The 13,487-nt window shown below is 31.8% G+C and overlaps 1 protein-coding gene across 1 annotated transcript; it reads right to left on the bottom strand.

Moving 5' to 3' along the window:
* Positions 1–2,853: 2,853 nt before the first annotated feature.
* LOC111877022 (transcription factor TGA2.2) lies at positions 2,854–7,307 on the bottom strand. Its single transcript, XM_023873574.3, has 9 exons — positions 7,078–7,307; positions 6,436–6,575; positions 6,062–6,133; positions 5,867–5,926; positions 4,826–4,903; positions 4,470–4,521; positions 3,841–4,112; positions 3,490–3,738; positions 2,854–3,333 (listed from the first exon to the last, which is right to left on the bottom strand). The coding sequence occupies exons 2-9, from the start codon at positions 6,502–6,504 to the stop codon at positions 3,187–3,189; spliced, it is 999 nt and encodes a 332-aa protein (XP_023729342.1). The 5' UTR covers positions 6,505–6,575; positions 7,078–7,307; the 3' UTR covers positions 2,854–3,186.
* Positions 7,308–13,487: the final 6,180 nt, after the last annotated feature.

Raw genomic sequence — 13,487 nt, 5'->3', positions numbered from 1 at the left:
GTCGAAATGGGAGTAGATCTAAGCTCCCCAACTCCCTTAGCTTGGCTTTCCTCTTCCCTTCTTGCAAATACACACAAAAATGGTGAATAATGGCCTCTTATCTCACTCACAAGAACTCTCAGCTGCTCTGGTGCTCCCAAGGTCGAAGGTAGCCGCAATGAAGGCCATAAGGTCCCTTAAATAGGGCTCAGGACCGGGAAATTAGGGTTTCATTAAACAGCGTGGACTCGCCGAGTCCATTCCTTGGACTCGCCGAGTCCAGGCGCGAACATGCGTCCAAAACCGCGATCCTACTCGGCGAGTTTGAGCTCCAACTCGCTGAGTCCCCTCACAAAACACCAAAAATATATGAATAAATAACACCTGGGGTTCCAGGCTGTTACATGGATAATGGTTAGGGATAGACGCACAAGGGTTCCTAGTATTCTTACATTCAACTTATACATACCTCCATGCACATGGCATTATACATAACAAGCTTGTATCCATTTTTTCTTATGAAGATTTGGCAAAAAGACGAGGATTAGTAAAATTAATTATAACCACGTTTAAACCAAATTTTGGGTGAAGGAATGGTGTAAAGAGCAAGCATTTGGTTTTTACCAACTCTTAGTGTGGACACAAAAGAGGAAGATTAGAATATTATGCCAATGAAAAATATCACCTTCAAATTTAGCCCATAATATACTTTTACATAATCTAATTTTGCATGTTCATGTCATTGTTGTGCACCGATATATAGTAAGTGTGTGTGAGGGTAATATAACCAAAGAACCACAACCAAAGTTGATGTACAAATTTTATGAATTTTATAGATTCTTAATGTATTAAGAGGCTACCAAACAACCATTTATACTTGTTCATTGTGTTCATGTCATTCTCGTCTCATCGCCTACAATGCATGGAAGTCACTGATGTTTTTTTAGACAAAATTACAAGAATGGTCCCTATGGTTAGGTCAAAATTGCTACTTTGGGCCAAACAAGTTTGGACTAGCATTCATGGTCCAAAGGCTTTCATTTTCTTGCCATTTTGGTCCAATTTAATTTAAACTTTTTTGTAATGACGATTTTGCCCTTGGATTTTATTTTTTTTTCAAATTTTTATTTATTTAAATACTTTTATAATTAAAAGAAAAATAAAAATACATGTCTCTCTCCCTCCCTCCCCCCCCCCCCCCGCCTCTCTCTCTCTCTCTCTCTCTCTCTCTCTCTCTCTCTCTCTCTCTCTCTCTCTCTCTCCAATGTGTCTTCTTCTCTATTGTGTCTTCTTCTCCACCCAAAAAATGCTTTTCATCCGATTCATCTTCAAAACAATTTCTTTTTTTAAACCCAAATGCAAAATCTAGAGCTTGAAGCACCGATTTCGTAAAAGAATCCTAGTAATTACTTCTCAAACCCTCCTCAACGAACTTAAATCCCCAAATCAAAACCATAAATTGAAATGGAAACAGGGAATGGTCATCGATTTAATCACTGAAGATGGAACATCAATTTAATGGCGGTGGCGGAGCAAATCAAGCGCTTGAGGTTGAACGAGGTGAAGAACAGGCAGAGGAAATCACGTACCCATCATCTCCTTCATGGAGAACCCAAAATCTGGGTTCATTCTTGGATCTACACAACTGGCATCCCCAATCGACGACTTTTAACCATATGAATAATGGTTTTAACCCCATTACATACAACCATGATTTTGATGGGTTTGTTTCTTTTATTTACGTTGATGCAGGGAAGAGGGATCTGTCAAAGGTGTGACCAAGTTTTCCAGTTGGAGATGAAAATGAAGACTGAAAGAGGGGTTGTTGTCCAAACGCGAGATTGATTCTACTTATCAATGTCATTGCCTTCGAGGGAACAATTAAAACAACATAGACATACCTCATGTACTTCAGATTTGGAATATTGAAGAAGAAAGGAGTCGTTAGAGTTTTCAGGTTGGTGATGTATCGGAACCATAAAGTTTCTGATAGAGAACGAGATAAGAGAGGGACATGAAGAAGGTGGAGGAGAAGAGAGTTAGAGTTTTGAGTGTCGAAAGATGTGCAGTGGTGGCTGAAAAGGGGGTGGCGGGGATGAGATGTGTCAGTGAAGGTGATGGCCGACTCTGATGATTTGGGTGGTGTTTTTTTTAAAGAGGATTTGGGTGGTGTTTGTCAAGTAAGGAAATAAAAGGATGATAAGTGGTTTTGAGAGAGAGAGAGAGAGAGAGAGAGAGAGAGAGAGAGACGGGGAGGGAGGGAGATATATATATATATATATATATATATATATATATATATATATATATAATTTTTTATTTTTCTTTTAATTATAAAAGTATTTAAATAAATAAAAAACTGAAAATCATCATTACAAAAAAGTTTAAAGTAACTTGAACAAAAGTGGCAAAAAGAAATAAAAACATTTGGACCATGAGTGCTAGTCCAAACTTGGTTTGGTCCAAAGTAACAATATCAACCTAAACATAGAAACCATTCTTGCAATTTTGTCTTTTTTTTTTACACATGTAATCATTTATGATTTTCGCACACACATGAACTATTAACTTATTAATTTTATGTGCATATGACCATTGCAGGTTGATATATCTACACACAAATAGCATCCTTGTCATCTACTAAAAATTAAATAATGCGACATAAATGTGATCATATTTAAACAAAAATCGATGTAATTAAAGACTAGAAAAATATTATATTTGATTAATAATTTTCATCGAGTCTAATATAAAACTGCAAAAAAAGATGCCAACTCAGCATGTTTGTTGGAAATACTCCAAGTACATATTCAACTACATAACACATAAGGTCTTTCAAGCTTTTGAATTTTTGAAAATTACAAGTCATGAAAATATAACCAAAAGGGTGTTTATTGTTTAATGAGATGCTACTGTTTTTACAGAGATTTTTCCTATAGAAAATTAGTCATTTCATAACTACAACCGGGAAGACTTCATTACATGTCAAACAACTCATCAGTTTCTTGTTTTTCAACTTAAATTAATAGAATAAACATAAATTTAAAGACACAACTTTGCTACTACAACTAATCGGTAAGAAAATGCAAAGAAATACAAGTTAAGTGGCCTCTTGATAACAAGATCTTAATGGAACTTGATGTCTGTCTAATCTCTCACTTGTGTTTGTTGGATTTGTAAATGATGAAATGAAGAAAGACGATTCATTCACTCACGAGGGCGTGCAAGCCATAACGAGCTAAGAGCTCGAAGCCGTGAGAAATAATCATTAATGGCTATAAGTGCTCGAGCCGATTGTCTTGTTGTTAAGATCCTATGCATTTGTTGCAAGGTTTGTTGCCTCAAATTGTCTGCCTGTTTAATATAACGGGTAGAGGTTACTTTATTTTGAAAATCACAAATTATGTCATGTGCGAATGTAAAAACAATTTCGAAAGAATCATTGATTTGATTTTTGAATAATTGTTGTTACATTCACACAATACTTATGAACCGAATTATGTATATGACCTGTCGAATGAAGCCCTCAAGTGTTCCAAGTTTACCCATAGCCATAGCCATTTGACCCATGTAATTGGCTACATTGCCTGAGGAGCCGGAGGATGAGCCAAGGGAGCCGGCTAATGTCTCGGCTAAAGACTGTTGCAATGCATCCATTCCTTGTGATAACGCGTCTTCTGCTTGTTGTGATGTTTGTTGTAAGTTATTGATTGCTAATAACTGTTGCTCTGTTAATGGCTCCAATTGGGTTATAAGTAACTGCAAAGTGCAAACCAAACCATAATCAATTTTCAGAGTTGACAAGAAAAGTGTTGTTGATTCTTGCATTTAGAGGGGTTATTAGGATGATGTTAGACTTACTTTGAGGAGTTCTGAAGAACGGAATCCACCTAACCAAAGAAAACATCTTTCTGCAGGGGTTTTCCACATGCCTGATAAAATATGGAAAACATCTGCCTTTGCAGCATCACCTTTTATTCTAAAAATGTCTTCATAATGTGTGATGACTCCATCAACAATCAGGCGAAGTTCTCCATCAGCAGCATGTGAGCTAACAGCTTCTCTCAGCTCACTGATTCGCCTATTTTGCTCATCTAGCCACCTTGAATACTCAACATGAAAAGATGACGCCCCTACATAGTACATTGTTTTCTTCTTTTTATCATCGATATAAACTAATATAATCATTAACTCGGAAAAAATAATGTTCAAAACGTATTCTTAATAGGGAAACCATCTTTTTTTTTCTATTAGATCGTTTTTTCTACAAATTAAATCACAAGAAACACCAATGAATAGCTTATTGGATTGAGTCATGTCCTCATTAAGTCCACTAAGTTATGAAAACAACACCTAAGTGTTAGAGTATGAAGAAGTTAACAAATTGATTACAATTTTCTTTTCAAGGGTTGTATATTATATAAATTTATTTATGTCAATTTTATAGCCAAAACTACTCATAAGAAAGATATAATGCAACATGATCATACCATTTCCACTGGTTGATTGAGATTGTTCTCCTGAACTCGAAATGAAGATGCCCTTTCAGCAAAGGAGAAGTATTAAGCAACTTTTCAGGTTAAATGCAAAAATAACAACATACTTTCATTCATTTGGTGTGCATTGGGACAAATACATGCTTCTGTGAAAAAGACATAAATGCCCTCCTAATCCTCGTCTTCTTCTGGATCTTGTTATGTGTAACAAAGCTTTCTAGAGCTGTTGTCCACGATGAGTATGAGGAGGGCATTCACGTCTTTTGCACAAACAAGAGATCAAGAGCAAGTATTTGTCACAGTAGTACAATTTGTTTTGTTGTTTGTAGATAAGATTGATGAAACCAAACCTGCTGCCTAGCTCTCTGAAGCTCCTGTTCAAGTTGGCTCAACTTCATTCTGCTACTTTCAAGTTGTTGAACATAAGCCTAAAACAACAACCGAATATACTTAAATAACTTGATTACAACATCAAATAGTTGGTGAATGAAAGGAATGTCTAGAATTGGTCATGATGGGAAAAAGGGTATAAAATAATTCAACAATAAGTTTGGCACATAGTTCAATGATAATGTTTAATTATTGAAGAATATCAAGAAGATAGTGTTTCCTTTATTCTACTTCTTCTATTTATGTAAGTTATTCTATGTATGATTTTGTTTTTGGAAATAATTAAGCTTTTCAGTCTTTCTTTGAAATTATTGATCAAATTTCTAAAATTGCCACTTTTAGTATGGACAAAATTAAGAAAAGTTTTGGACCAGAAATGAAGTTACTATGTTCAATTAATAATCACCAACAGGCAAAAAGGTAAATCAGGATGGATGGAAGAGTTGACATAAAAGAAGATGTTGCATTTTTTGGGAGAACTTAAAAAGGAAAATGTTGCAATTTTATTGGATGAAGGGATTAATGATCTAATAAGGACTTTTACAAATAAGCATAAGTTGTTTTAAATAAACAAATTCCAAACACCCCCTAAGTCTTGTTGTCCCAATACTAAATTGTATACATTATGTTACAACACGAAATGATTTAAAGTACTGCAAATATTTCCACATTTATAGCAACTTAATTGCTTAAACTTTACAAATGTTGCATAAACTATTTGTATTACACCATTAGTTCTTTTTTTTTCTTTTCAAGATACACCACATTCATTCACTTTCTACTTAAAAGAGGTGTTTTAATTTTTTTTTTTTAAATGGGACCTTAGAAACAACCATATGGGCAAACTTTAAAGTAGATTTAGTCTTTAATCAATGGTCAATGTATGAAAGAGTAACATTCAACATGCCCCATATAACCCTTTAGAGAAATGCAACAAACTACATGAATTCAAATCAAAGATTCAAGATAAATGAAGAAATGAGCAACAAAAAAAAGCTTACTTTCTTCCGCAAACGACTTTTTCTTGCAGCTTCACGATTTTGAGCAAGTCTACGAAGTGTCTGAAGATTCATTACAGTTCAACAACAAATTAGTATTTTTCTTTCAACATTTTCCTTTTTCCTTTTGTATCTATTAATCATAGCATTATAGCAATCACTTTAAAAAAAATGGTAAAATAGCACAAACATAAAAACCTTTTGGTCCCTTGACTTGTCACTGGCATCAGAAACCACAAGCCCATGTGAATGTGATTGACCACTATGGAACTGCATCATAATCACATACACAACATATTAGCAAAAAAAATCCATTTAATCATATATAAAGTTCATGTTTTGCACCCTAATTATAAAACCCTAAACCCAAAGTTACAGACTACCCCAATAACTTCTCACTTAACTTTATGCCATAGTGGAGTATGAACTGACATGAGAAAACTAACATCAACTTTTTAAGTAAAAAAGTTTAATGCAGATCATGATTCATTGATTCAAGTTTCCTATAACTTTTATATAGAAGAATAGAATGAAGAAAAGGGAAGTTTTAAGTGAAGTGGTTAAAGTATTACCCCCAAAGCCTTGTCATCAGTGTCCCCATCAGTGGAAGTATCAGTCCTTGGACTGAGTTCTGCCATCATGGATTCTTGATAAAGAGCGATGCTGAATCTTGCTGTGTTTTATGAGAAATGGAATAGATCACAGTTGATAGCTGCCAAATAATAACATAGCAATTAATTTAAACATACATCCGAATATCCTTTTGTTCGTATGTTAGGCTCTTCAATAGTTCATATGGGGCATTTGTGGTATAGGAAAATGATCAACCAAACTTGCAGAAATTGTGTTTCCGTATCATTTGCTTAATATGTCCCTAACTTCCAACAAGTCAATCGAATATGTTAAGCTACTCTATGTATGCTTTGGATAAGAAGCATCGATCAACAGTTTTTCTTCAAAATCAAATCACATCAATTTGAAACTTAAAACTAACATGTTGCGAATCTAAAGTCAAAGTGTATCTCTTTTCAATGGAAGTCAAAGAATTGCGCCCAACATGGGTTGACGGTTGAGAACAGTTTGCAAAGTTAAAGACGAACTTTTTTGTGTGGTGAATATATATGAGCTCTGATAAAGACAATTGAACAACTCCAAATCAGGAGCTTATGGCGTGCGAGTGTGATTGAAAGTGATTAAGGAATTGGAGGGCTTACAGTTTAGTTTAGTAGAAACCCAAATCCAAAAAGTATAGAAGTCTTGACTTGATTATTGAATAATCGAATCACAAGTGATGGGGTGTTGCTGATTCTTTCTTCTTCGTTAGTCACTGTGATGCGGAAGCCTTACGAAAGCAAAGAAATGGAGTTGAGAATAGAGATTGGGGAAGAGAAAGAGGGGGGTTTGATTGTGAAGGTCCAAGTGTCGCTACTTTTGACTTTTTGATCCCAATGTCTTTTCCTTCCCCAACCAAATTGTATAAAACAATAGCATTTTTTTTTCTCTAATCTTTACTTTAAGCAATTTAGGTTTCTTTAAAAATTAATAACCCTTTTTTATATATATATTTTTTCATTATAGTTGATGAATTAATAAAAAAAAAAGTTATATGTAAAAAATAGTAATATATTTGTGTTTTCCTTATTCATTATAAAATGGTAGTTTTGTTTTCGTTATTGTATTTTGAAATTTATATTTATATTATAAAATATTTTTTTAACTATAGTTAAGTTGAGATGCCAACAATACCTTCATATTAATATATATATATATATATATATATATATATATATATATATATATATATATATATATATATATATATATATATATATTATTATAATTTGATAAAATCTTAAAATGCGATATAATAACTAATAAGATGTTAATTATTGTATAAACCTCAACACAAAAAGGAATGTCTAGGTCCACATTGTCGTGAATTACAATATCTCTTTCTTTGGTTGCTTAAAGTATAAAAATATTTATATAAAATAAAATAATAGATCCATTATCTTTAATAAAACAATAGTTATTTAAATAAATTAATATTTTTTCTTTTGTTGCTTATAGCTCCATGAATTTTGAATTTATATATATATATATATATATATATATATATATATATATATATATATATATATATATATATATATATATATATATATATATCTTTCCTAATAAATAAAAATTATTTTGTTACTTGTCATCTTCTAATACATCATGGCATATGGTTTTTTCTTATTATTTTCTTTTTATCATTTTTCTACATGTTATTTTATGGTTTTTTTTATTTTATTAAATTTCATACAAGATGTAAAACTCATGTATTACATGAGTTTATTTAAAAAAAATTAAATATGAAATTCTAAACATTTAAAATTTTGAATTTATAAGAAAATTAAAAATATATATTGAATTATTAAAATTAATGTGTTTGTTTCTTTTTTAAATTTAAACAAATAATTTAGATAAATAAACAAAGAAAACTAATGAGGTTTTAATTTACAAATTTTAAAATTAAAATGAAAGTCAATTAATAAAATTGATATGCATTTATTATTATGTTTATTATAATTATTACATTTAAACATTATGTGGTTTTGATAAAATGAAAAAAAAAACAAAATGTCATGTAGAAAAAAAATTGAAAATAACCACAAAATGACATATGGTCAAATCAAGGAGAGTATGACATGTGACAAAATGATTTTTATTTATTATAGTAGATAGTATTTAATGTAATTAATAAATGTATATCAATTTCTGGACTTTTCTTCTGATTTCAAAATTAATAAATTAAAGCTTCATTAGTTTTCTTTATTTATTTATCTAAATTATTTGTTTAAATTTAAAAGAAAAAAATCTTAATTTTAATAATTCAATTTTTTTCTTACAAATTCAAAGTTTTGATATGTTTAAATTTTTATATTTTTTTTTAAATAAGCTCATGTAATACATGGGTATGACACCTAGTCATATCATATTATTATTATACTTATAAATGAGACATTTTTCCTATCATCTCATGCATTTGAAACCTACACACAAATTTTCAAGCACCTCATGCATTTGAAACCCCCACATCTTTTCACCTTCAAAGTAATTAATCATACATCATAAAAGAGTTTATAACTTATATAATATGTTTAATAAGCAATTAATGGATAGTCTACTATAAAAATGTCATTCTCTTTGAGTAGACACACAAATACAAATCACATACAAAATTCACAAAGAAAACAAGTTTAAAGGTTTTGTGTTGGTTTGAGGGCTTTGGACCATTTTTCGGGCCATGTTATTATGTTAAAGTTTTTAATTTGTAAGTTTGTTATATACTAATTCTTTTTTTATATTTTTATTGGTTTAAGTATTCTTTTAAGACAATCAATGTATGTTGTGGTTGAAACTTTAATGTAAATTAGATTAGATTCATGTTATCGATCATATGTTATGGAAAGTGATATAGATAATATTTAATTAAATATTGTATATATGTTTGTGTTGTTTTAAAGTAATAATTAATAAAAAAAAATCATGGATATGCAATATTATGCATAGTATCCATGTAAGTCTCTTTAAAATGCAAATTGTCTATCTTATCACTTTATATTTTACTATATGTTTAACATTTTAATTATAATAATAAGTATCTTTTAAAAGTTTTCTTTCGTTTATTAATAATAATAAGTGTTTTTAAAACTAATGAACCATAATTATAAATAATAAAATTAAATTATAAAAATCATGGATATGTCATATTATCCATGCAAGTCTCTTTTGAAATGCAAATTGTCTATCTTATCAATTTATTATTTAGTGTAAGTTTCATATTTTAATAGTAATATTAAGTGTTTTTTAAAAGTCTTCTTTAACTTATTATTAATAATAATTGGTTTAAGCTAAAGAACAATAATTTTAAATGATAATAACATCAATTTATAAATTACATAACGTTAACAACATTATATTTTAAATGAACACCATTATTAAAATTAGATAATAATCGCATAAGTAAAAATATTATGTGAAAGTTAATGTCAATAACATAATTAACCATTTTAAACATATATTTTTTAACATTTTAACAATATATTTTTAACCTACACTGCGCAACGCATGGGAATTCGTCTAGTATAATTATAAATGATACTTTTTTTCTTGCACCATATACATTTGAAACCTTCAAAACTTTTCATTTTCCACATAATTGATAACAACCTTTCAAAAGTTTTGTAATTTATATATACTTAATAGTATTTTATGAAACAAATTGATTAAAACATGTTCATTTTTTAACTTATATATGTAATGGTATTTCATGACCATTGCACACTCAAGGTTTCCTCATAATATCTCTTTGCGAATGTGTATGCATAATTTCATTTCCTTGCAGAGAATATCAATGGATGTATTGCCGCTAAAATTTTTGGATTCTTTTGTTACAAGGTTTGTTATTGATTTAATACATGTAGTCTTTTTATTCTTATTATTAATCTTTTTCTCACTTTTGATGAAGTTTTTGTATTCCATTTGTGTCTTTTTATGAGTTGTTTCCCACATCTCCAGTAAAACCAAAATCTATAGTGGTAATTGTAGAGAATATCAATTGATGTATTGCCACTAAAATTTTTGGATTCTTTTGTTACAAGGTTTGTTATTGATTTAATACATGTAGTCTTTTTATTCTTATTATTAATCTTTTTCTCACTTTTGATGAAGTTTTTGTATTCTATTTATGCGTTTTCATGAGTTGTTTCTCGCATCTCCAGTGAAACCAAAATCTAGAGTGGTAATTAATAGGTATTATACAAAACATGTAACCATATGTGTGCATGCAACCCTATAAAGATCTATGTTTTCTCTAATTGAACATACAACTTGAAGAACTAAAATAGACAACACTACCTACTAGCATATATTCGAAATATAGATAATAAGGGTTAAAGGAATCATACCTTGATTGTTATGTATTAATAACAATTTAAATATTTGTGTTGATGAAGCCTTGAAAGCAAGCGTCACAAATGTTACGCCTCTAGTGGTTCACTGTCACACCCCAAAACCGGAACGGCGGAAACGTTCTGGGGTGGACGACGTCATGTCAAGTATCACAACACATGAATTATAGTAATCAAAGTACAACAAAACATTGCATTAATAGTAATAGTTTTACATGTTTCACATTACAGTACATCAAAGTAATTCAAGCAAATATAAAAAGTACAACATGGTACTAAGCTATCTTCATCAACAGCTCCGGAGATGTACCTGTCTAATGCTGACCTGAGAATACAAGTTATTTGAAAAGCGAGTATCAGCATTTTTACAAATGTTGGTGAGTTCATAAGTATTTAGTGACATTTTATTCAAATAACCTTATAATGTAGTAGTTTAAGAATTTACAGTGTATTATAGTTCTTTCCAGAAAATCCTATATTTTCTTTAATAAAAGCAGCCTTCTACCAAGGCTGGACAGAGTTATGTAGTAAAAAGTAGTTTTCCCTTAATCGGTATCATTATCAAAATACTGAATTTGATTATTAAAGAAAGCAATAGAAATCAGGGAAATAACATATGCCTCAGCAGTGAAGACTGCTGACTAAGGCAAAGGAATCATAGACTCCAGGAGAGCATCGAACGAACGACACGCCTGGTTCAGTCTAACAAGTGGAGATACAGACCCCAGAAGGTACCGAATGAAAGGTACAGCTGGTAAGGTCTAAACAGTGAATACATACTACAGATAGTATCAAATGAATGATACATCTTGCAAGGTCAAAAATAGAGAATATAGACCGCAGACAGTATCAAATGAAAGATACAACTTGCAATGTCATAAACAGAGAATATAGACTGCAGACAGTATCAAATGAAAGATACAACTTGCAAGGTCATAAACAGAGAATATAGACCGCAGACAGTATCAAATGAAAGATACAACTTGCAAGGTCATAAACAGAGAATATAGACCGTAGACAGTATCAAATGAAAGATACAACTTGCAAGGTCATAAACAGTGTGACTCTGAGAATGAGTTACCAGCATACAGTGTAAATTGCTGGTGAAATACCGTTACCTTAAGGCCATGGATTATAAGGTAACCCGGGATACTCGTAACCATACTAACCGACACTAGAGTACCATACGCCCTATAAGCGTCTATATAATGTTACATTTGTCACCCCTTGGCTTAGTGGGCCGTGGACTGTAGCTAGCAGTCAGGGTGTGGGGGTGTCAATCCCGTATAGATCTATACACACAATGTCCGCTCTCCCTACAGGAGACTCTGGTTACCAACTAGACGACGGAGAAGGCCGTGTCTTGAAGATGCATCCCAAATAGTGGGTAGAGACTTCCAAATAGTGGGTAGTGGGTTTCTAATGTAAATGTTGAACTAGAGGTAGAGACTCATAACTGAACTGACTGAAGTAAACCCATATGTCTATGCTTGTGTACATAGTATATAACTAATGAATCAAACGACCTTCGGATGGACATCCGATCCCACCAGACAACATCTCAACGAAGAAAAGGAAATAGGGCGGACAAGCCTTCCTAAGTCCTTCAATCATTATTTATATGCATCTATACAAGCACAGACATACATCTAACTACGCTTGAGTGCGTATCAAGTGGAATCATACCGTGAAGTATAAGCGTACAGTGGAATATCCGAGTCGTGAAGTATAAGCGTACAGTGGAATATCCGAGTCGTGAAGTATAAGCGTACAGTGGAATATCTGAGTCGTGAAGTATAAGCGTACAGTGTGGGATAATCGAATCGTGAAGTATAAGTGTACCAAGTATAAGTGTATCACGAAGTGGAAACGACAACTGGTGAAGTAAAAGCGTCTATCATGTATAAGTGGCTACAAGTATAAGCGATATAGAGACAATAACCGGTATAAGCGTATCACGAAGGAAATGCGTATTCAAGTAGGAGTTTTAAATAAGTAAAAGCGAAGCAGCAGTAACTAACAAGTAAAAGTATACGTCGTGAAAGGGAACTTCGATGAAAACCTTGGAAAAACCTTTATACTCCGGGAAAATCACATTTGGTATTCTTTGGTAAAATACGTTTGAAAAACTTTATAATTCCTTGGAACCTTTATAAACCAGTTTAAAATGAATTTAGATAAAACAGTATAAGTAAGAGTTTTGAAACAAATGAAAACCTTTTTGAATCCATCATAGTATCCTACTCGGTAAAACAGTGTACAGTGTGGTAAAATCTTGTGCATGCGGGTTATCAATCACATATGATTGACATGATAACTGGCATGTTTAACTTGTATCCCCCCCCCCCTATAAAACGTATAAAAACATTTAAAAGGTTCATTCAGGGGTATGAACTCACCTGGCGTAAGTGGATCCGACGAAGGCGCCGGTTGGGTGCTCGGTGTCAAGTAAAGACTTGGACACACTTAGTGACCTATTGAACATATGATAACATATATTTACATACAATTAGTACATATAATACTAATTAAACAAGTATACACACCCTAAAGAGCGGAAAACACTTTGGTTAAGTGTTTGGGGTGTCCCGTGTAGCAATTAAGGGCTCAAATGGCTTAGGAATGGAGTTTACTCTCCAAGAGTAAACTCTAAACTTAGAGTTTAC

The sequence above is a fragment of the Lactuca sativa genome, chromosome 5, assembly GCF_002870075.4.
Source record: "Lactuca sativa cultivar Salinas chromosome 5, Lsat_Salinas_v11, whole genome shotgun sequence".
NCBI lineage: Eukaryota > Viridiplantae > Streptophyta > Magnoliopsida > Asterales > Asteraceae > Lactuca > Lactuca sativa.
Note: the sequence above shows the minus strand (reverse complement) of the source record. Positions and strands in the feature narration are given on the sequence as shown.